The 25,337-nt window shown below is 40.8% G+C and overlaps 1 protein-coding gene across 1 annotated transcript in view; it reads left to right on the plus strand.

The window, feature by feature from the left end:
• LOC118502768 (atrial natriuretic peptide receptor 3) overlaps nucleotides 1-25,337 on the plus strand; it is a 66,464-nt gene that overhangs the window by 4,611 nt on the left and 36,516 nt on the right. The window contains exon 2 of the mRNA XM_036035358.1: nucleotides 23,041-24,761. Within this exon, the coding sequence (XP_035891251.1) occupies nucleotides 24,218-24,761 (544 nt within the window). The 5' untranslated portion in view covers nucleotides 23,041-24,217. The remainder of the gene's footprint in view (nucleotides 1-23,040; nucleotides 24,762-25,337) is intronic.

Below are 25,337 nucleotides of genomic sequence, written 5' to 3' on the forward strand. Positions count from 1 at the left end.
AACGAAAGAAGTTTTCCTTTTCCCAATCTAATGCCTGCCACAAAATGGTATCTGACAGCCATAAAGAAACCATATGAAATAGGTTCGTGCGTTCGTTCAGCAGCATTTGCGAAACGATCAGCAAAACTAATTACCAACTCATCACAGTGCATCTTCTAGAAATGTAGAAAATATGTCCTTCAAAACCTCCGGAACACCCGAACAACCAAGTTTTCCGTTTTACCATGTACTAAAACTCGGACTAATAGTTGAGATATCAATGTTCTTCTCTACTGCATTACTTGTTCCTCTAACGACAGCACAGACGCGTGCTTTCTGTCGACCAATGGCTTTAAAGACCGATTTTAAAAGACCCGGACGAAGAAGCGAGCGACGATAGCCAGGCGCTTCCGGGCTTTTGCTACGACGCTTTCGACTAATGAAGTTTTAATCACTCTTTGCACTGGTACAAAATTTGTAAAACAAGACGTAAAATTAATTGGTTCCGTTCGCGCGTAATGGATGTTGTGGTGGCGGGTGGCCATAGACCGTACGGAATCCAGTGGGCTCTGTTGGTGCATAATTTAGAGTTGTTGTGAGAAAAATGGCCCTCATCCGTTGGGTTGTTGATGTGTTGGTTTGATGCATCGATGGCGTAATGATGCACCATAATTAAGAAATTTGGAAAGTATTTTTTAACATACCAGTGTTAACTTTCTACATTTTTCCACGTCCAATCATCACAATTAAAGCATTTTGATCAACTGACAAATAATAAAATACAAAGCTATTCTCCAATTCTTCCAAATTAAATTGTAAAATCAAACGATGTGTCTTACCTATTCCAGTTGAAACCATTTCTATAACGCTCCCCTAAATGGAAGCGCCATTATTGTCATTGCGTGCCGTACCGAAAGCCATTCTAACACCTGTCACCCCTGGTGGGGTTGTTGATATAATATAACGATTTCTATATAAAGCACGTCATCGTAAAATTCCCAGCCCGAAAACCTTATAAGGTGACTGTCGATGTGTATTGGTGTGTCAAAAGAGCCGATTATTCGTGGAATCATTACCATTGCGGTGGCTGGCCCATTAACCACCGTTATGGGGTTGAAGGATGTACAAATGTGTGCATAATAATAGCAGTACGCAACTCTGCAGCCGGGTTGCCTGGTGGTAGAGGCAACAACGGCCTTTAAACTGCTGGACCGGGGTTCAAATCCCATCCCCCAAATTCCCAGTAGTGAAGACTAACTACGTGGCAACATTAAGTCTAGTAAGCCAGCAATGTCAAGAATTACCTTATGAGGTCGTTAGCCAAGAAGACAGAGAGAGAGAGAAAACTATGTATTTCGTGATGTGTTTCAAAACTTAGTACAATTTTTGAGCAACTTTTTTTGCTCTGTCAATCTTCATCCATTAACTAGGAGGAAATGCCTAGTTAATTTTGTTTCATTGTTTTTTTCGTGAATGTATTTCACAGTCACCACATTCAGTGGTGACAATACGGCACCAGTCCGTCATACTTTATAAATAAATAAAAATAAATCTTCATCCATCTCCATCCAATGTCCATCTCAGTATACCCAGTGGTGGTTCAACCTAGGAGCGGAAAGAGCGGCCACTCGGAGTCGGTTAGGGGAGTCTCGTCGGCGAGGAAAATCTTTTTGGCCTTACTCACAAACGAGTCACAATGAGAAGGGGCCTCAACTGCCATTCCGCTCGGGGCCTCTAAAGACCATGATCATGAGAAAACTGAGTTTACCGCGCCTCCTCTGTCCATGTGGTTGGTCTAATAGATCTATACGAGTTGAGTCTTCCGGTGACAGTTTCATGACATGACCGCGTCTCTTTCGTAATTTTAACTGCTCCTCTGTTGTCCTTCCACACATACAAGGTCGAAAATCCTTTCGAGCATTTTCCCTATCGAACATGGCTCAGAGGGATTCGTCAGTCTTAGACAGAGTCCATGCCTCAGAATCATGAACTCCGGGTCTCGATATATTTTCTGAGCTTTCTATACACTTGCTCAATACTTGAGGCAATGTGACTGGCTCTGGGCGTAAGACCCCAGAAGTTCCTCTGCCCGTCCTTACCGGTTGCCTCCTTTCCTCCTACCTTCTTTTCAGCCATGCTTCACCATCCGTCCAAGGGGTAGGAAATATCTCGTCTGTATATCTACGGAATTGGAGTTGTTTAAAATAGCCGTTCCATAGGTTCTTTTCGATAAACGATTAATTTTAGTACAGATTTTTTTTTGCTTTTTTATTGCCCTGAGGAACGGCAAACGAATAAATCGGATATATGTCTCAGCACTATCGTTTATAATAGTAAAACCTATGGTAAATAGAGATTAGTAAATAGTTATCATGGTAAAGCCTATGGTAAAATTTTTGTCAATCTTTACTTATTTATTAATAGAATCTCAAAAATATAAGATTTTATAAATATATCCCGGGCGGGCCGGTGGAAGATGCGACAGCGGCGCCGGTCTTCATATGGCAGGACCGTGGTTCATATCTCATTTGAGCCATTTCCTCATAGTGAGGACTGACTATCCAAATTATGCAGTATCAATTAGTCAAGTAAGCCAGAAATGGCAAGCATGACCCAAGAGGTCGCTATGCCAACAAAAAGAAGAAGATAATCCTAAGAGTAAAGGCTCACGGCCGATTTTTCCGCACTTCTTATGCTGATGTTGAAAAATGCTTTTCTTTAATGCAATATTTATACTGTCCCTGACACTAGTAATATGATTTACAGATTATGAGAGTTCTGAGATTATGAGAAACTTTCAAACATTATTAAAAACCATACATAACCCTGTAGACACATTAAGCAACACCTCTCTTATTGAACGCAGTTGTAAATACTCCAAACGCGGCGTTAAGCTATGACGGAGCTGAACGCGAACCAACATTGATTTTTATCCATCTGGTTCCACCATCATCTTGCGAAAGGTGCTAAAAATATGCAACGCAAGATAACACTGTAGACGGTAGTGCTTAAAATGTTCCCAGCTAATCCTTCCTATCGGACAGGCCCATTACATCTAAAGTGTGACGTACTTACCTGTTGCGAAATGGGGCTTTTGCGATATAGATAACTAAACTGCAGGTTGCATTATTTTTGGGCAGACACTCACCCAATCACAAACACAGATGAAGAAAAGAGTTGGGTAATTGGTTATTGTTACTCTCTCTCTCTCTCTCTCTCTCTCTCTAATTCACCATGTATAAAAGACGATGATTGCTAATCTAATATGATCGAAAGTAAATGGCTCAATAGTTCATTTATTTTCTCTGCGAGGGACGACAAACGCTGCCCAGGCGTGAAAATGCACAAACCTTCACCAGTTTGGGACAGTACGGCTAAAATTGGCTGTGGCGTTGTAAGTTCGGTGAAGGTGTCCGTATCAATTCCGTTCCGTAGTTCGGGTCGGGAGCTTCGGACCCGTTGATATGTTAAGGGACGGTGGACGGCCAAGTGGTTGATAAGATATCAACTGGGCCGGGTGTTTTTTTTTTCGTTATTTTGTGCTTCTAATCATAGCCGAGATGGTGCGATGGGGCTGGGCGGGAGTTTGGAAACGAGTCGACTGACCATGGCCATTATTTGATGGACTGTATTGTTATCATTTTATTTTCGTACGTTACCTTTTGTTGTACCAGCCCGGTGCCAATGGTGCATTACTGATGGGTGGCTGGCTCGCTTGGACACCTTTAATGATGATGGTATAAATCCGATTCCGATACGCAAGCTGTTATTTTGCCCTGGCTGCTGTTGGCACAAATCATGAGTTCTCTCGTGTTAAATAATGTGAAGGGCATGAAAATGGAAAATTTGTCAGCTATTTTCCTTTTTTCTCTAGGATAGGACACGACACGTTACCATTTTTTACGATACATTTGTTCACATGTTCACAGTGAGGTGTCATGCTGAGTGGTGCCTGTCAATAGCTGACGAAAAAAGCTTATCACACATACAGCACACACACACACAAACAGCAACAAAACAAACCCACTAGCTCGAGAAAGCGAGTACCTCCATATTGCTAGAAACGCCTATCTTTTACAATACGCTGCGTAGTCATCACGGCCCCTGGGTTATCTCGATGGTGTAAAATATTTTCCGTTACCAAACAGTGGGGCTAATTTTAACTTTTTCCAACGCGAGATGAAATGATAGAAGCAGATAAGTGGAAGAAAAACAACGCAGGATTACTTTCAACACCTTTTTTCGACTGTTCTATGTAATGCTCTCTGTGCAAGGTTGATGCGTTAGGGAGAAGTTACATTTTCATGTGTAAGGGCGCTTCAATCGATTGCTTGTTCTGCGAGACTCTTTTAAGCATCGAAAAGGGTATGTGATGTGACTTATGTGTTACAAGGCTGTCAAGTTGGACTTTTTAAGACATGAATCGTTTTCTTAAATGGGCTTCGGAAACATGTTACAGCTAGCTCATATCGCGGAAACAATATAACATTGGCAAATTTTCAACAGCCTTGTCTCGAAATTGAACTTAAAGATAACATCGCACCATTAATGCGATTGTCCATTGGAATGGGCTATCAAATAATGTCTCCGCTGATGTTCTGGTGTGTGTAGAAGCACTCTAATGCTGTAACAATTCGGTACACTCTGTAGATTTCTGTTTCCAAAATTTATTACCAGAGGACATAGACCCTTTGAGGATAGAGAAAATGTAAAAAATATCGAAATTTGAATCAATTAATTTGATACCGCAAATGGCTCATTAGACGAAATATCTGAAGAATTAGTCTTAACAGTTGAACCAACCTGCTTTTACCTTATCGCTTTTGTAGCGGTTGAGTTAACACGCCATTAACTTTGGCTGTATGTAATCTATGCCTCGTTTCGAAACACAATTAGCGTTCCTTTCAGTATCAGCTCAGAGCTTTGGCCAGAGCTCATAACCCATACTCAGAGGCGTATTTATTCATTTAATGAAGCTCCAAGTGGTACGATAAATAAGAGGCTTTTACCGTCTGAAGGAAATATCGACCTCAAGCTTCTGATTCATAAATTTGTTTTCGCCCTCGCTCATTGTAATAATTAAATTAGTCTATTACGGAACAAGAGTAAGATCAAGTTCACTACACGTAGAATGTTAAAATGGTCAGAATTTTCATTGGGTCAAAAGGTCCAGCATGATATTAAATGGCTTTTTACTTGAATGATGAGAGAAGACAAGAGTTATTTAATGGCAGATAACAATTTCAGGTTTCATAAAACATACATTCTTGTATGGCGTTACGACCTAATGGATAACTTAAAAAAATCAGATCTCTTGCATATATAATACTGATATCAGAAGCGAATCTTGAAGGTAGTTGGACTTGTTCGAAGACAGTCAAAGCTGTTAAGAGCTGCCCAGAACCGATAATCAGCAGTAGAAATCGTCGGTGCTCAAAAGCGGTTTGGAGTTGTGGATTCAACTTCAAAAATCCATCACTTCTGATGACATGATGCAGGCGTAGTAGAATTATTTCATGATTGGTTTCTTGTATTTAAATATTTTCTATCGTTTTTCACTACTTTTACCCTGTTTTCCTTCAGCTAGTTTTTGGATCATTTCTCGTGTAAGCGTTGCGCGGTTCCAAGGGCATTATTCAGACATTGACCTTGCTTTTTAAGGCTTTGGTCAGATAGATCATACTTTCTACACCAGATCAGATAACATCGCACTTCAGAGGCCATAGATTTAGGATCGTAGAATGTTTTTTCTTGCTTGACCAGGCTTGTTTTTCTCGCAATACTCGAATCAAAAGCAAACTGCTATCTGTAGACATCACCAGTGACTGTTTTGTTTGATTGTAGCAGCACATAGTAAATTATATACGACTAGTTCCACCAAATTTACAGAATGCTCTTCGTACCTTGAATATTAAGCAACAATGTGATCGGGCATGCCGTAGGGAAAGAAAAATATTGCCCGATGTTTTGGATTACTGTTGCACACGCGTAAACAATCCACGTTCTGTTAGCTTCCGTTTCTTTTCAATTTTGCACCTTGCGGTTCATCCCCATAGCATTTAAGGCTCTTTATCGGTAATTGCCTCAAGCTGCTTATCTTAATTATTTATAACTTTTCAAGGCCATATTGTTTTCCCAAATAAAATTGGCTTTTTTCAACCATATTCTCCAAATCACTATCAACCAGCTGGCTTCAGCAAGAGTAATAGATCATAATCATCAACTAGAATAAGATGGCTTTTGACAACCTTCGTTCTTCATAAAAGAATTTTGAAACAGACCTCCCCGCATTTTAATTTTTTTAAATCCAGCAAAACAAACTTACAATAACTTTGTAGCCACATTCGTTTCGAAATTTAATATTCAATATTAAAAGGCTCCCAACTAGATAATTTGAATATTTTTTTAACAATGATTCTGTTTGTATAGGATTAACCTGTCAATATTTTATATTTTATGAGTAAAATTATCAGAAAAAGAATTGGATTTGTCATCTAAAACTTATTTTGAATGTTTTAAATATTTTTATCCAACATCATAACCCATTTACTGCCTAAGCCATCTCCGGTCGCTACCTACCAATCTTAAATTTTGTAGCTATACCATCGCTTCACCAATTCCATCAATCGTCATGCAGAAGCTGATAATACGTGCGCCTATAAATATCAACTAAACGCTACTCGTACCCAACCCTATCAGGCAAGCAAATTTTGGAGCAACCCTAAGTAAACAAAAAAAAAAAGGAACACAGCAACCGATTTTTGATCCAGTGTGTGTGTGTGTGTGATCTATGAAGCACCCGAACGAACGAACGCTATACACATGCAATAAAACCATCATCATCAGCAAGGCGAACAGAACACCACGCTCAACAGTGGGTAAATAAATTCCATCAATCGCTTCGCACGTACAGTAATAGTTTTTCGCTGCACTTATCGGTTATCTTATCTCGGGCTGGCTGGCTGGCTGGGGGCTGTCGTCAAACAGCTGCCCATGACGCCAATGCGCTCGTACGACGCACCGGCGTATCGATAATTGATGGAAAACAACGGCCGTGTCGCTGTCTGCGATGGTGTGTTTGGTTGTTGTTGGTGTTGCTGAACGTGGACCAGATATTTGCTGGTCCTGTGATGTTTTGCATGATGTTAAATTTTCTTTTATTGTTGTTCTGCATACATAAACGGCGAGCCTTCGTTCTCGGTACTGAAAGGTCGGTTGGGTTTTAATTTGAAAATGTGACCATCATAAGAATTTAGTTTGCTATTTTGCACCTCACAGACTGTTTGTTTTTATTCATGAACAGTCAGTTGATCCTTTTCCCTTCGAAGTGTTACAAGTAAAAAACTGTTCAAAGTGGAGGAAAAAATTGGAGGTGTTACGAAGTGACACCAACAAATAGATTTCTAATCAAACCGGTATTATCCCTTCTTCATACATAGCAAGCAGCATCATCTCAAGTCGACCATCGTTCAATCGCTCGACCTTCTTCCAATTTTACCTACCTATCCAAGTGAGGTGAGAAAATCGTGAAAACAGAGCACGAAAAACACCTCCCACCTGGTGATGGTGCTGGTTCATGTAAATAAATTACCGTCAATTCGGTTGAAGCTATTTCAAACGCGTAGCACCCACCCGATCGGTATACCTCCTCGGCAAACCACCCGATCGGTATACCTCCGACGCCCACAAATGAGAAGCTTGCATGAAAGAGAATAATCCTTCCCAGTAACCCGGTGCTCCGTCCGCAAGCGGGAGACTGGAAAACAGGGGAAAACCCGGGGATGCTGCTTAAAATTGTACGCCATCGGTTCGGCAGACATTTTCGCTGCTTACGGTTGATGATTGAAACCAGCACTGCGCAAACGTTTTTGGGGGCAAAAAAAACAACCGCAAAATTTATGCTAAACCGATCGGCTAAGGTAAGGCCACGAAGTATGGGCCGGATGTTGGTAAGCGCGTGACCTTCTGGAATTTGACCGCTTCGACAAGACCGCACCGGTTTGTTTAGATAATTTTCTTCACCTTAGAAGTCTGGGCGCGTTCTTCACCCCGGCCTGACGCCAGGTGGAGTCGATCGGCAAGCAGTTAGTATATTTGGCAGATTGTCGGCGCAAAACGGGCGAAAACGGGTTGTCGGCGGTTGAGGTTTGCTTTTTCTAGCCACAAATTATTGTCAGTTAGTGGATTGGGAAATTGAGAGAGAAATTTATTTTATTACTGTTTTCTTTTCGATCCTTTTTTTTCGGAAGATGTTCAATGCAGAAGTGCGAAATAGAATCTGTGTAAATAAATGTAGAAACAGCGGCTGAATCGCCATACAAGGTTTGATATCACGGATGTGAAGTTTTTCTTATCTTGGATAATACCATCCACAAATATCAAACATCATTTACGGGAAATTGAATTCATCCTTCAAAGAAATCGAAAAGCAATTCTACCCACTTGAAATCACATTTGAATAACATTAATCAAGGATGAGTCCCTGAGCAACATCATTAAGTTATGGTTTCTAGCCCTTCCGGCCTGCACTACTCTGATTTACTTAATCCAATTACTAATCCCAGCCTTGCCATTTATCCAAACATGCTAATCATCGCATTCAATAGCTAATCGACCGAAACCGGGCCGTCATGTGAAACGGCCTGGTTCCTGCCAAACGCACATGACATGACATTCGAGAACTGTATTTACCAAACCCATGCGCTCAAAACTCCACAAACAGTACCCGAACATTTGCAAATAACCCCGATGCCCGCGAAAACAAATACCGGTCACAACCGGGCACATGCTTCTGGCGCAGGGTAATTTAATTTCGGTGAACCCGTGCCGGTGGAAATGTTTTGCCTGTGACCTTTTTGGTATGTAATTTGAGCCCCCCTTTTTTGTTTGAGGTCCGTCGTCCGATCGTCGGACTTCGGTTGAGTTGGTGGAAAAAATAACCTGCAGCTTAACCTCCTGCAACCCACACACATTGGCTACCCACCGAATAACTGTCACTCACTCAGCTCGGGATGGGTTTTCGTAGTAAAGGGGACAGTTTTAGCTTCTTTTTTTTTCGAAAAGGATGCTTGAAATATTAGTGCCAGACAGTCATGAGAGGTTGGTTGGTGGTGTCTGGAAATTTTAAGCACACTGTACTGGACTTTAAACCGATTGATGGATGCTAATTTCGCGACCACACGGTTCGGCGGAATGTTGATCCTTTCGGTGGTCCTTTAACAAAAAAGATAGGAAAGATGTGTATGATTGATTGTGCATTTGCTTAGATTGTTTGCGTAGCACGAGTGTGTTAAAGGATCAACAAAAGCGAGATTTTGTGCCTTTATTGCGGTTGAATTATGTGCGATGAGAGGTGAGTCAGACTGCCGAACGCATTACGGAACAGCGAATGACAGTTGAATGTAACGCTTCGTAACGCTTTAATAACGATACGTTTGTTTTGAGCAAAACAGCCTGAAATTCGTTTTGAAAAATTGATTGAGTGTTTTTTTTTCAATCAGATATTTTTAAATCGAATAGTAAGTTTTTGTTGATATTTTTTTTTCAAAGTAGAAGAAGTTTTTGTTCAACAACCAGAAATCCGAAGTTTTTATCCGACATTTTTTGATTGATTGTACATGGCGGCAACGTTACAAAAAGGGAATGTTTTCAGAACGATTTTAGCTTTCTTATTAAATCACAAATAGTCATCAATTAACGTAAAAAGAAAAGGATACCACATGCAACCCCTGAATGTAGGCAATAATCAAAGCATAACATATCGATATCCATTGAGACTTTTCCAAGAATTTCCTGATCGCGTCCGAAACCGTTTTTAAATAGTTCTTCAAAACAAAAACTATCATTTTCGATTCAGAAATTTCACATCATCAAATACAACAATTTCAATGGTTTTTTTTTTTAATTTCTCTTACACTTTTCCATATATTTCTATGAAACAGGTTCATTGCTCATTGTTCTCATTGCTATTAGATACTTCAACATATTTAACGACTTAAAAATCAACGGCTCTAACCATTTTGTTAGATGATTTTGAAGCCACCTTAATTGCTCAAGCATAACAGTTGCTGTTGATTCGTTTTGCGTTACACAATCCACGTGCCACAGCCAATAATACATTTTTAGCCATGTTATAATCAATTTTTGGGATTTGTTTCTTGTTAGCAATCATTTTCATAGAGAAATATTCTGGATCCTTCAACTCCTTGCTTTGATTGAAGGCCTAAAACACTTGTTTATATCACATGAAACTTGGCAGTAAATGGCCATTTAAAGATGATATAATAAAAAAAAATGCACGAAGGATGGCCAAGCCATTTTATTTAGAACTAACCTCTAATGAGTTTTGATTTACAGTAATCGGTGTATTTAATCTAAATCTGAGAAAAAAGATGAGAAAAGCCCTACTACCTCGAAACGTCTCGGCCAGCCGTTTCTGGCTTTCTTGACTCGGTTTTTACCCATAGCTGGATGCACTAATACGAACTGATTACATCAATCTTTCGTTCAAGCCTTTCATCAATTTATTCAATCATTGTAATCGATGTTTTCCTCACTTCAATTAAAGCTATTCATGCCAGTTACATTGTTGCCTTACAGCCCTTTTCAAGGTTATCCAGAGGAGGTTTAAAGGCTCAAGCGTTGGATATTTTTGTTGAACCTCCATGTAGGCAGTAAAGACTGCTTCGTCATGTCGCCAAAAGCGATGATCATAAAAAACTGTCTGGTATAATAAGAAAATGTATACTTAGTCCTACAAAAAAAAAATACGATTAATGTCATAAATAAGTTCTAAAGCGTACAGAACATCCCAATTTTTCCTCCCAAAACCAACTGGCCAGTGGCTGCCATCTTCCACTGCCAGGAGGTGTGTTTTGATCCGTTTACTTGCATCATGATGATTACGTGCTTTTGAGTTTTGAGAAAAAAGTTCGCGACGTTCGCTCCTTATCGCTCCCAAACCATCCCCAAACTGTCGTTTGTTAGTCGCCGAAACAGAGCCGGCGGGGAAGTTCTAGCTCTTAACGAGCTTCTAAAATTTCATTCGTTATCGCTTATCACACCAATATCCATCCGTCCCCATTGCTCAACTTTGCATGAAATTGACGCCAACCAAAACAAGAAAGAAGGCACTAGCAAAAGCAAACAAATTCCTAAATCGATTTCAATCTAAATCTACGACGGAAGCTTTTCATCATACTTTCATACGAAACGGGAAATTTTTTTTTGCGGGTTCTCTGGCATTCGCATAAATTGGTGCGTTTCTCTAAATCCATTGATTAGAGTGGGTCTGTGTGAATCGCGCGAAGTGCCTAACTACGTGCCCTTACGGCATCCGGGGTTATGGACAGGGGAAGAAGAATTTTCCGTCGCAAAAAAAAAGAATCGATGCTTCGGGAAACGGAATGGGCTGTATTTGAAAATGGACAGCAAAGGGAATACAATTTAGGGATTTAACCTCTAATTGTATTTTTATTTCCCTCTTGCCGATTCGTAGAAAATAGCACGGGACGATTCGCTCGTGGTGTAATTGTTCCGTCCCGGGGTTTTTCGTTCGCGCCTCGAAGCACGTGCTTCTTTGCACGAATGAGCGACAATGAATAGCCGATTGCTATAATTTAAGTAGTTTTTCGCGTCACAGCCATCTATCCTTTCCGGGGAACGTTTTTGCAATGCTACCGCAGAGTAGCTTGTTGGACTATTCAATCAGTGTTGCTTCAGAAAGAACGCTTAACAGGTTCCTAGAAAACAAGCCACCTCGTACATCGTTTGACAACCTTCTGGCCAACTGTTAACCAATAAAAAAGCCACCAAAATGGTGATACTTAACAGTTTTCCTTTTGCTGGAATGTGATTGCATACTTTGAACTCGGTAACATTTCCGCACAACATAGTAGAGAGCGTGGGTCATAAACATTCTGCAAATGCAAATGCCGCGCGTTATGATGTTGATAGGGCAGCAGTTTTTCCATGCCGTTTGGAAAAAAAGAAAATCACTCTAGCAAAGCAAATGTGTTTTGCTTCCTTCTTTAAGACGGGCACCGGAATCAGTTAAACAGGATTGAGGCAGACACTTGTTTGTGAGGACACTTTTATCCGTGCGCGTGTTTACGCGTGGACACGAGACTACCATCCCACGCCACTATCCAGTCGCAGCTCGCTCACGTACACCACCATACAAACTGTTGGCTTAGCTCATCAATGTTGATTTTCTTTTCAATTTGCTCAACTTTCCTACTGCTGCTGCTGCTTCATTTCAACGCTCCAACGCCATCTGATTCTGGCTCTCGTTATTTTTGCAAACCAGACAGTCGGCACGTTCCTGTAACAGATTATGATTATTATTTTCTAGCCTCTCACACACACACACAAGCTCAGGAAGTCGTGCACTAGTCAAGAAGTTTTCAATATGGCAAAAAGTACACACCCAAGTCAGGACTTTTCCCTCTAGCCGAAGAACCGACTTTGCGCCCGATGTTTGTTTATCGTTCCGATTTCTACCTTTTTGCATCAAGCACGGTTCGTTAGATAGGTAGGTAGGTAGGAATGACTCTCGGCCATGTAACTTTTTTAATGCTCTTAGCAGCAGCAAATAAACATTCCACGCACTGGTCCGCATCACTTCCGTCGATGGGGCCGAAGATCGCAACAAAGGAAAAACTTCCGAACCTCAATGTAATTGTAATGGCAAGTGAGAATGAGTACGAGAAAAGAAAGAGAGAAATATTTGAATAATAGTCTTATGCTTTAATGAAATAGTCCTCCATTTTTCATTCGAGCTGGGTTTTTTTTTTGTCTTACCTTACCTCTCTTTACATCATTTATATTCAATCTTACTTACTCAGTGGAGATGCAAGTGCGTCCCAGACCTGCCGGAAGTTGATGTTTCCTGAGGGACCCGGTGCTTGATGGCCGTAATGCATTTGTACTCGCCACCACAATATCCTGCGAAGCGATTACTAACCGAGCGGCATTTCAGGGTTTACCAAACGATGGCCCTCTGTTCGCCCTGGCAATCGTCAGTTAAAGACGGCACAGAACACTGCTGACTGGTAAAATATTCGACACTGTCACGGAGAGGATTTTGCTGGTTGTTTCTGGTCTGGCAGTAAGGCTCTACACCGAGCCCAAATGTATTGCCCATCGTACGGCAATAAGTTGTCCGGGGACAGGCAATCGAATTCCAAACGGATCTTCGGCACCGCTATGGGTGGGAGTTCCTAAGTGTTTTGGGAATTAATTTAGGTCGGTATATTTTTGTCGGTTTGGTGAGTGTTTGTCGGACAACCGGTTTTTTGTTGTTGTGCTTGTTGCAGGAAGCTAAGGACAGTACAATAACATCCGCTGCGGACATAAAGTAGAGGGTTTGGTCTCTTGAAATGGGCTGTATAAACAAGATCTCACAGTAATTGGTGTAAACGATATCTTAGTTGGTTATTTATCAATAATATGATTAAAATGGATCAATAGTAATTTATGCCAAGCTTTTTCCGGAGGAAAATTAATTCTAAATTGAAGCATAGATTATTCTGCAAATTTTAATGTAGGATAATTCAGTAAATCTTACTTTAAGAAAATTGACTCTTAGTCTATTGGGTAAGTTGAAGACCGGAATACGAAGGCAATAGGGGAGAATAATCGTCATAAAATATTTTACAATCAAAGAAATTAACACATAAATAATAATCTTTTTAGCATTAAAGCTGCAGAAGTATAAGAAAATTTAATTTAGTTTTTAACAGCCTATTCCAACGGAAGTTGAGAGCATTTTAAACACAAAACTTGAAAGTTCCTAGTTTCGCCATTTAAAGAGCTTCCTAGACGAACTTGTTAGAGTTTCTTCTATTGTATTCTTCTTCCTTAGCACTATAACCTCGAGAGGTCTCGGCCTACCATTTCTGGCTTTCTGTAACTTAGTTTTTTTACCCATGGCAAAGGTGTCAGCCCTGTGTACAGTGAGGCGATTTTGGTGGGATTTGAAACACGGTCCATCCGTGAGAAGACCGGCACCGCTGGTGCCTCGGCCACCATGCTGCCACTTTGTCAGAGTTAGATGTCAGACTTCAGTAATGACTGAAACATGAAGAAGAAGGAACGTCAAGGTCTAATTCAAACTCTCTTACTTTATCCACATCGCGAGAGATGTTCCAAACAAGATGTACTACCGGAAGAATTGAATATTTTTTATATATTTCAAAGCAACTCCAGGACAGGGATATGCCTGTACGAGTTCTACCTGTACAGTAGACGTAGGCTATAATTGGAAGATGGACCAGCTTAGGAATTACCTAAACAATGTAAGATACAGGAGAATTTAATATAACAATTTCTTGAACTGTTGGATAGGATGTAGAGGAAATTATCATTGTAAAATCCCTTTAATTTCGGACTAGGCATTTTTTTCGGTGTAACAGCGATTTTTGGTGTTTACTGATTATTTACCGGTCAGTTGTAGAGCGCAGGACAAAGAGAGTTTATTCAAAGTGTTGGACCAGTGTATATACACTTTTCAAGGAGCCGAAAGCTCCGTACTTAATCAAAAGGCTCTTTGGCTTTCGTCCAGTCCGATCAAGCTTTGGACCAAACTTAAACAATCGAGTTTTTGTAAATGTATAAATAGAACAATAACTACTTAAGTTGAAACATACATTAATCAAGATAAAACTACTTCAATAAGAAATAATTATAAAATTAAGTATTACAGTTTTTGTATAACAGTTTAGTACATCAGTTAGGTTTTCAATTAAACAAATGTTTCATAGGGTCTGCCCAATTTTAAATATCTACAGACATTTGTTAGACACATTAATTGCTATTTTTGCTAATGAATCTCTGAGCTTAAGACCTAAGAACCCTAAAGTTTAAAAATAATCTCTTATTCTTTAAAATTCCCAAAAATCATTCGAAAAATGAAAACCTTCCTGTCCATAACAACAACAAGGCAATCAAAAATCAAGTTCTACAATGTTGCAATCACAAAGAATCTATTTGCGGATGCCGCATCCAAAACACTAATTAATTTTTGATAATTACGTGCAACGGGCACCAGCAGAACAACATTTTCTTCGAAGCACCACAACTTTGTAGGCCACCTACAGTTTAATTTACATTCCGATTCCGACCATCATCCCCTTCTAATCCTGCCGTGACCCGGTCCAAATCCAACCCTAACCACACAGACCAAAATGCATTCAAATGCAGTTGCACTTGTGCTCGGTAAACGGTCAAAACCGTACTGTCGGCACGTACCATGAGCCGGTACCGACCAGCAGATGGTGCCCGGTGTGTGTCCTGTGGTAGCGATTACCAAACCGTCCAATGTCCTTTTCGACGAACACGGAATTGCGGAATTACACAGAGATGCGTTTTGGCACGTAAGGTCTCAAAAAAAAAAAACGGGAAAGAACCTCAGCCATTTGTAAACACTTGCGCCACTTCACTACTGCGAGTACCACATCCAGCAATCGATCTTACCGATCCTGGATGAAGCTGCACACATCGTGCACGTCATCTTCGGAATGTAATTTCAAGCTCAAATGAAGCAAATGATTGTTTCTCCGGTTGAAAGAGTGTAGCTGTGTATTGCTGGGTTGTCCCAGGTGGGAATGTAAGTATATAATTTACGCCATGATAGATCACGCAGCCCCATAGGTGTACGAAAGGTAACCGATTAAAACTGGCTGTGGTGAGCAATATTTTTACGTCGGTTGATATTCTTCCCAGGGCATGAAAAGCCCCAGTCAACAGGTGTATGCATCGGGTGGGTGGGCGATCCTTGCCGGGGGATGAAGATTTAGCCGGAAATTGAATTCTCGCAACCGAAAGCTTCTTTTCATGCTGACGTCAATGTCGTTGAGGCGTGGTGACGAGTGATGAGGTTTGTTCGTGCGGATGGGATGTTTCTTGTACAAAATTAGATAGTATTGTCTCTTTACTAAAGAAAAAAAACGAAGAGACAAAACTCGTAGAAGAACAGCAGGAGGTTGCTGGGAATAAAAACTACGCCAAGAGGAACGCTATCGTTCCCACCTCTCTTATAGCGCTTCTTGTTTGTCCTTACTCGAGCCAGAATTCCAGCAAACATCCCACGTAGCCTTTAGAAAAGGGGTGTGAAAAATAACTTAACGCCTAGGCGAAATATTTCCAATCAACCTTATCCAATATCAGTTCAAGTGCTTTCAGATTGTTTGAGGTTCACTTGTTGCCCATGGCGTTACTTATTTATTCGTACTTATTTTCTATACTCGATATCGGTGAGCGTGGGGACATTATGTTGAGAATCATCCTAAAAATATTATCAAAGTTATTATTTTTATAAATTACAATTTGTTTAACCTTAAATCTTGTTCCAGATTGTTGGTCGTTGGTTGAAGTATTTCAAATTCTCACGCACACAACTTCTGACCATCAAAAGACCCACTGTTCGTCAGCCTGCCGTCTCGATGGGTTGAAGTTCAAGTTCACCGACGGCCGAAAGACAAATTCCAAGTACACTCTTCCACCGAGCTTATAATCTTTCCTGGGACACGTACGCCCCGGATGGGGTGCGGCGAGGACCAACGAGAACAACTTGAAAGGGTGTTACTTACTGATTCGAAACACTTTCTCTCGCCTCCATCTCTGCGGGGCCAAAAAGTTTAACGTACGACCTTGTGAATAATGCCGACACTGGAAGAAACAAACAAACAAAAACGACATCGCAAATGCTTCAAATTATCAATGGATGGAATCGTTGAACGGAACGTTCTACTCAGCTCGGGTTTGCTCTTCTTCCTTTTTTCTTGATTTACTTTTGCGTCTAGTCTTGACCGGTTTCGCGCAAAGTGATTTATGATAAGCAGCGGAGAAGATTTCATTTTAATGTTGCCGGGAAGCACATTTCGGCTAGGCAAACGCTCCATCCGCCGATGTTCGCGCTTGTGTGCAAAAACTATTTTTGGCACTCGTTGTTGCGTCGTTTCAATTGGCGTGCGGCGGCGTTCGTTTAAATGTTTTTGACAGCAGTATCATACGAAGTTCTTCGGTTGTTTTTTTCGCTCCGTTGATCCTTTGTCTTTGATGCTTTCTTGGAAAATTAGTCCCCATGTATTTGTGTACTGGGCGCGATCAATATGGTCGGCGTTTGATGTTGAGCTGCGCCATCGCGCCCATGTGACGTGCGATGAAGGATAGCCAAGTAGGAAAATTTAATATTATGGTCAGGAAAAGCTAGGTTCTGGGTTCTGGTCTGCAAAAAGTTTCGAGGAAAGCAGTGATTTGAAAGAAGGCACGTGCGTCCACTCCTGGAAGCTTTCTATCAAATAGTTACAAATATTTCATCTCTATTTATGAGCTGTTGATTTGATTAATAGATAAAGATTAATCTTATGGAAACGGCATTTAAGAAACTTTTGTTCTATAATTAATATTTTGTGTAACTATATCGGAAATAATTTCCCAACACGCACACGTACCACACATAGTTAGTGGAGAAAGTTGTCCAAAACTTCCAAGACGTGAATGGTAGAACTTCTCGCCAGCACCACGGCGTGATCGATTTTTGCCCAAACATGTGACAGCTATTATCATCGCACGCCAGCAGAAGCACACCACCAGAGAGATCTCACGGGCTTTTCGATAATCTCACTTCCATAACTTGTAACAGATAAAGTTTTCATAAAAGGAAAGAAAGGGAAAAATTCCTGCCAAAGTTTCGCTTACCCTTGACGGATCGATTTTGCATCTTTCGCTGCCCGATATTTGACAGGATACATTGTGAAGTGTATTCCGTTGGGTGATTTATTAAAGCGAACAATATTTATCGCAGTGCAGATTATGCTTGAAGTAAATTGATCTGAATATATGTTAACTTTATATATATAAATTTTATTTTGCTTTTTTATCAAGTCTAGGAATTCAGATTTGCTAAGCTTTGATCAGGTGGATTTTAATATTTATTTCCTCGGAAAATCATCAAAAGAAAATTTATTATTACATCTTCAGCTGCAACTAGACCGGATCTAGTCGAAATTATCATGTTTCTGTTCTTGAGAAAACAATTTCCTTTGAATAATAATGAACAACAGCCAGGAAAACTGTTTGACAAACAAACAGCCAACAATTTCGCCTCACCTGTCAACCGTACCGAAATTGTAACTCCGTAACCTGACACTATCTACTCGAACCGGGGAATCAACACCCACTCTTGTTGAACATCTGGTCAACAACAACGCCCAAAACAAAAAAGCAGCCGGTCCAAATTCGAAGCATTCCTCGGAGCTCGAAGCAAGTCGGTAAACTTTAGGGCCAAACTTTACTAGACGACACTTAGCGCGGCTGGAGATGTCCCCCAGACGGGGCTAGCGACTGGCTAGCTATATTTTGAAGTGGCAATATGCCGAATAAATAGAGGAATTTGATGAGCAGATAAATTAAATTAACTGTCCCTTTTGCTGTAGACACCGGTCGACTATTTTTCCGAGCGCCGCTTGAGGCATTCTTCGCGGGTTTTCCATCCCAAACTTGTGTCTAGCGACTGATCAACCGGTGAAAAATGTCTAGACGTCGGCGGAGCTTTGAAAATTATGTGTAATTAATTGATTCAATTAAAATGCTTCACCAAGCAGTAAGCCAAATAAATTCGATTAGCTTTCGCGAGAGTAAAGAGCTGAATATTACCCTTTGATTAATGGTTTAGCGAGCGCTGACCAGTAATGTGGAAGATGTTGGCGTTGTCGCTAAATTAGACTTTTATGGCAGAGTGTCATGAAGATAGGGTAAAGAGCTAAAGACAATGCTCTCCCAGGCACTGCACAGAAGCCTCCAATTAATGTTTGGATAATCACATTCATTTATTAAAAGTAAGCAGCGGACAAGGATTGGATTAGCCGTTCACATCGTCGTTTGTACTTGACGGTGGAATGCTGGCGTACAGTTGAGAGCAACCAAAAGCTACAAACTTAGAAAATGGCTACCTAAAAACCTAATGGCTTAGAAGAAATTCAACTTATCTAGTGTTGCTCAACGCTTATTACTGCATGTACCTACTTTTGCGCTAAATATTCGTGGAACACTCCTAGAACTCAGGACTCTTCTCTTCTTAATTGGCTCTACTATCGTGAGAGATCTTGGCCTGCCATCCCTTGTTTAAATTTTATCTCAATCTGGATAGTCAGTCCTGCATTAGAATCAGGATGAGATTTGATCCCAGACCCAGTCTCGTGAAGTGGAGGTGAAGTTATCGTGGACTAAAAACACGAACTAGAAAAAAGAGGTTTCTAGTCATCAGCGCTATCTAATAACTTTAATCAAAAAGAATTCAAGAATTTATGGCCATATTTATTAAACAATTCTAGCCTTTGAAGAGGCGTTAGGCATCCAGGATACAAAAAATCCTCATGAAGAATACATTATGACACCCACCATCTTCTCAACGTACTTCTCCTTAGTCCAAAATCTTTAACATCCATCAAACCATTTGTTTATTGTGAGTATGTTGTGTAGCGGGCAAACTTTATATAAAGAGTAACATCACCCGTAACGCCCAGTAACGTTTGTCCGAGCACATCCCGGCACGTACATTTCCTTGAAAGCTTGATCCGTTGATCCGTTGCAACGACCACGAATTAAGCAAATAATCATCCCTCACCGGACGTTTCCAACGCACTGCTGTATGTGCTGCACTGTGGATTAGAATTATTTACTAAGCCGTCACCACAGCACCACTAAAGCCGGTTCATCGCAAACCGGCTGCATGCAAATACTTCACCGACTTCATCAAACATTCCTAATTTTAGAGCGCGTTCAATCGTTCTAATCCGGGTCGGTGCTATTGGAAGATGCGTTTTTCAAAATCCCCCGGTTTCAATGCTTGTTTGCGGTGCTTAATCAACGTTACAGCTTTCCACAGACCTTTCCAACCGGACAGTATCACCATAGCGCTTCCACGCTAAACCACGAACGAAGTGTTTATATTTGTGGCTACTGTGAGTGAGTGCGCCGTGTTTCAACCACAGAATTAACGGCCACCTGCAGACTCACGAGTGAACACGGTTCAAGGTGATCAAGCGAAAGACATTCTAGCAGCAAGGAAGGTGCACGAGGGTTGCTGCTTCCTTTAACAAGCGATGGACGAAGGGGTTTTGCGTGAATCGAAACGATCGTAACGGCGTGCGAAGAATGGTACGGGCTTTTTCCACCCTCAAACGCGGGCTGGCTGCCTCATGTACGTGGACCGATGCCGTTTTTGGGATGTTTACTCTGGGTAAAACCCTCGTCAACTATTCTCGCAAGGTTACGGTCAAAGTTCGGTAATTAGATAGCGGGCATGGTGTTGGGTTAAATGAAGGTTAGGTACTTCACTTCAAACACGCACCTGGTTCCGGCGAGAGTGTTTGTGTGTGTGTGTGCGTGAACCATTTTCGGCGTTTCTATTGCTTCACAATCAAGGTGCCAAGGTAGCAATAATGTGCCTAATTTAATTCGATTTTCGCAATAAGCAGATGGTCACGTGCTACGTAACAACAATCCCCATAATAATGATGAACTGTTTAACAAAAGCTTCAAGAGCGGAAGGGTTATTGTTCGAGATTTTCTTCTTGGGTTTGATCAATGCTGCGAAGTGGCATAATACATATACATATTACAGATCGGTAAAAAAGAAGTTTTTCTATAAATCATTTGACACTAAACCTGTAAAACCTAGCAAATTAAAGGCTGCTAATAAAATAATAACAAGCCGTAACGAAACACCAAATATGACAGGAAAATATAAGCTTTTCTTCAGACAAAAGAATGTTTTAACGTTGTTCACCAAATCACTGTTTCTACTACAATTAAACATAATTTTACCTATTGTCTGAATGTTTCGACCGCACCAGCAAGCAAACAGAGCTTAACAGACAAAAAAAGCGTTACGAAGCGTTACTTTTGGATGTTCCTTTTCGGTTTGTTTCTGTACGTCGAGCTTAGACCAAAAGTGAGGTTATGGGGCTTTATGGAAACGAGGATATCGTTGAATAAATCAACAAATCAACCCCTAATTCTATTCTATGCTGCTTAACAAATAGACATATATGTAGGGTTGGCATAAGCAACAGTGGCGCCGGTCTGCACACGTTAGACCCGGGGTTCAAATCACATCCGGACCGCCTTCCCGTACGGATAAAATTAGGTCACAGAAACAGCCAGAAAATGGCAGACCGAGACCTCTTGAGCTTGTAGAGCCTAAGAAGAAGAAGAATACACAAACTCTTACATACATATACAAAATCTGCTTTTAAAGACTAAGAAAGAAGAAGAGACATTTTAAAAGATTCAGATAAAATTCAGATTTAAAAAATTCAGCTTGATTGTCACCACTTGCAGTGACTTTGAATTTGGTACATTCACGAAAATGGCAATTAAAATTTACAGCGTAGGTTTTTGAAACTCAATTATCAATTATTAATATTTTTTCATACATCTTCTCCTTAAATTTTCAAACATTAATACGAGCTAGTTTGATAAGTATTTAAGTTATTGATGATGATTTACTATTTCAATTATCGAGTGAAATACCTCCAAAAGATCAGTTGTAACTGTTAAATCCTTGTCAGTTAAAAGTTCATGTGTTGTACATTTATAATTTATTGCTAGTTCATTCCATATTCCGGGAGCCGATTACAGAATAAGCAAACTAAGAAAATGTTTGGGCCCCGAGCTTTCCTATCTTCGTTTGAGCAAAATTAGCGATGCTAGGAACCTCAATCCAAAGTTCTTATGGATCCTCGAATGATATTTCCGCTTGACTTTTCGAACTATGCTCAAACTTTTATTCCACTTAGGAGCCCTCCAAGGGTCTTGATCCATCGCTTTCCTATTTACCTTTTTACGGTTCGTTTGTGATCAATTGAACAGTTTTTAAAATTTTTTATTTTATGTCGGAAAATTTGATATTTTTTAAAAATATGTTTGAATGTAACGCAAAGCCCCGAACATTAAAATAAAATCGACATAAATCGACATAATATTACGAAACAAAAAGTTAAACTATTGACGCTTCTTTTTCCATGTGTTGAAATCATTAAACCTTATTTAAGCATCTATCAATGTAGCATAAAAATCAGACAGCGAGATAGTCCAAATGTCCATCCCCATAAAGATGTGGGATTTGAAAGATGTTTAGAGCAATAATGATTTCCTCAAAAATATTATAAAATGAATTTGATGATAATATACAGTCTTTAAACCCGGCAAAATTTGAATTTTGATTTTTTGTGTTTTTGATAATCGTTACAAAAAAAATAGCACAAAAAAGTCTACAAAACCAATAAAATCATCTCCTGCCTCAACAGGCATCAAGCATGCCTCAGTTAATATAAAAAAACCTTGATAAACAACCAGAACATCAAACATTTTTCCCTTTCCTCGGACGATAAACCAAATTTCATCGCGCAAAAAAGGTCGTCTCTGTTCTTCGTCAAAAACTCATCCACTCAGCACGCATCGAACCGGGGGCAATCAATTGCCCGGTGCGATACAAAATTGGATTTACCATGCGCCCACTTAATCATGGCATGTTGCAGTTTTGCTTTTGCGCTTTGCCAAATCGAACCGTTTCTGACCCACAACAAAAAACAAATAGCGAGAGCCACCCTTCTCTCACTACCCCTACGAAATTAAGTGTCATCTGCACCGGTTACCTACTATATAGGCTCGTGCGTCAGCAGGTGTTCATATTTATTAGCTCTAGCTTACCTGACAGCGAGGATAGGAAGTTAAAGCATTCCCATACTAAAAGTAATTTTATACAGAATGCTATTCCATTTTATTTGAATATTGCGATGGCACTTAAGAATAAATAGCACATTTCATGAATAAACAAAACATCAATTGGAATATCAATCGTAATTTATCTCCTCTTGGGTAACGTAGCCCAAGCTCGACATAACCGCTAAGTAGAAGAAACCCCCCCGATAAAACAGATAAATGGTTCATCATCATTCTATGTTCATGCCGGACTTCCCGAACCCACTCTTTCCCACTTTGAAATCAACGGGCCCCAAAATTGACTAAATATGCTTTCCTTTCGTTTCATTTCAGATAAAACCGTTACCTCCATCAACAGGCACTTGCTCATCAAAGTCCATCGCTGGGAAAGGATCAACCGGCCAGAAGGCAATCGAATGTGGTTCAAAAACAACAAAAGTCGGGAAACGTGATCCTTCTTTTTCTCTTACTTGTGCCTCGTCTTTAGTCGCGGTTTTAGTGAAACCGGTACGAACGAACGCGTGAAGAAAGATTCCGGCCCAGACCATACCGATCCGTCGACAGTGTAATCTATCTTCGAGTATTTAATTAGCCGGAAACGATTCGTCCCAAGTCCGATCAATGGCCGGCTGTCCGTGAAGATGGACGAATCCAGCCGTTCGGTTGGTGGTGATGGTAGCCGTTTTTTTCTGGCTATCACATTCTTTCTTTCACGGGTAGCCTTTTGAGAATCGTTCACCTGGTTGAGTGATTGCCGGGAACCGTGAAAAATGCAGCACACACAGAGATAGGAACGGAATTCGCAATCGTGCAAAAAAGGGAAAAGTTTTCCCCCCTTTGCTCTGACAGACTGATTGATACGCCATATCATTCATAGGCGTATGGTTTTTGGCTAATTCCTCGCCTTTTGATGCCATTCTTTTGGGGTTGCGGTTTAGCAGAAAGTCATTCAGCCTTTCCTTTTTCCCAGACCAGAGAAAATTTCAAGCTGGGAAAATTTGGAGAAAGATAAACATCTCAAAGGAACATAAGTGAGCAATCCTTTCCTTTTAACAGTGCATAACGCAACCATCTCCAGTAAATAAGCTTATGCTGATTGTGCTTTTCGGAGGCAGCCAAAGACAAGAAAAAAGTGAAACAAACAAAAACAAACAAACCGGGAAAAAAGGCTATACGCGTACGCAAATAGCCCCAGTGCCGAGTGACGCCCATATGTGTGTTGATTTTATTGGCGGAATGCTGTCCCGCTTGGGATTATACGAATCGCCGGCCGACAGATTGCTGAACTGGTGAACGAAAATGGTGACGAAAAATCGTTCTGCGTCGTCGGCGAAACCGAATGGGGAAAGGTAACCCAATCCTCAGTTACAAGTGGAATGCGAAGCGTAGCCGGCGTGCGCGCGTGAGTAAAGAAATAAAATAAATCCCAAAAACCCCCGTGACGTCTTGGCGCCACCGCAGAATAAGTAGTAGTGTGCGCGGGCTAACCACAAAACCGCATTAGGTGAAAATGTGCACCAGGACATCGCGCTGCTACTGGTTCGGTGGTCCCGGATGGAAAAAGGTGCTCTGCTATCGGTGTGTCTGCACGCTGTTCGTGCTGTTTGTGCTCGGCGTTGTTGTGCTGTTGCCTACCCCCGTTGAGTGTGGCTGTCGACGGTTGGCACAGAAGCCGTGTGAAGCGATCTGTGTCCGCACCAGTGCGGCACTCAATCGTCGGCTGCCGGGAAACGTACCGGGATACGGTGCGGCGGATAACGTGTCCTTCCCGGTCGCATCGTCCATCGATGGGTGGACGTGTGAGCTGCGGATCGTGGTGATCATGCCGGCAAACACGAGCGTCGAGGCGTCGTTGCCCCGGGTGCAGCCGGCGCTGGAAAAGGCGGAAGGATTTATCCGCCGCGAAGGCATCATCCCGGCTGACGTTGCTATCCGGTGGATACCGTTCGATGATCGGTGCGAGCAGGCTCGAGCGACGGTGATGGCGATGGATGGTACCGGGAGTGATTCCTGCGGGCATCTTATCCTTGGGCCAAGCTGTGATTTTGCTTTAGGTAAGAATGAAGCTCCGTTTGTTTTCAATACTTTGTGTGTTTTATCGATTTTTTAAATTCAGCTAGAGTTAAAGAGACACTTCCCGGGATAAGGCAAATAACGAGAAGGAAATGCCTTGTTCATACCAGTCATCATACGTGGTGGTGACAATATGGCTTAATAATAAACATAAATAAATAAATAGAATTAAGGAGAAATTATTCCAGTAGACAACCAGAATGGTTGCTTTTATTTAAATAAATTTGTTGTTTTTTGAACAACAGTTAGTCAAAAAATCGATTCTGAGTCTTTTTTGTCTTTGTAATGAAAATATGATTTGCATCAAAAACGATGAATTCTCGTAAGTGGCAGTATAGCTATGCTGTATGAAACTATTTTCAACTCAGTGAAAAAACTTTACAATTAGTAACGCAATGTATAATCTCTACACTTTTGCTGACCATAATGTTTATCTATGGCGCTAATATTTTTATTTATTCTCAAAAAAACTAGTAGCCTTTTTTATTATGTTACGCACTGTAAAAGAGAAGTATAAATAAATTATTTTTTCCCCTTTTAAATCTCATGCAAGGATT

The sequence above is a fragment of the Anopheles stephensi genome, chromosome 2 (genome assembly GCF_013141755.1).
Source record: "Anopheles stephensi strain Indian chromosome 2, UCI_ANSTEP_V1.0, whole genome shotgun sequence".
Taxonomy (NCBI): domain Eukaryota; kingdom Metazoa; phylum Arthropoda; class Insecta; order Diptera; family Culicidae; genus Anopheles; species Anopheles stephensi.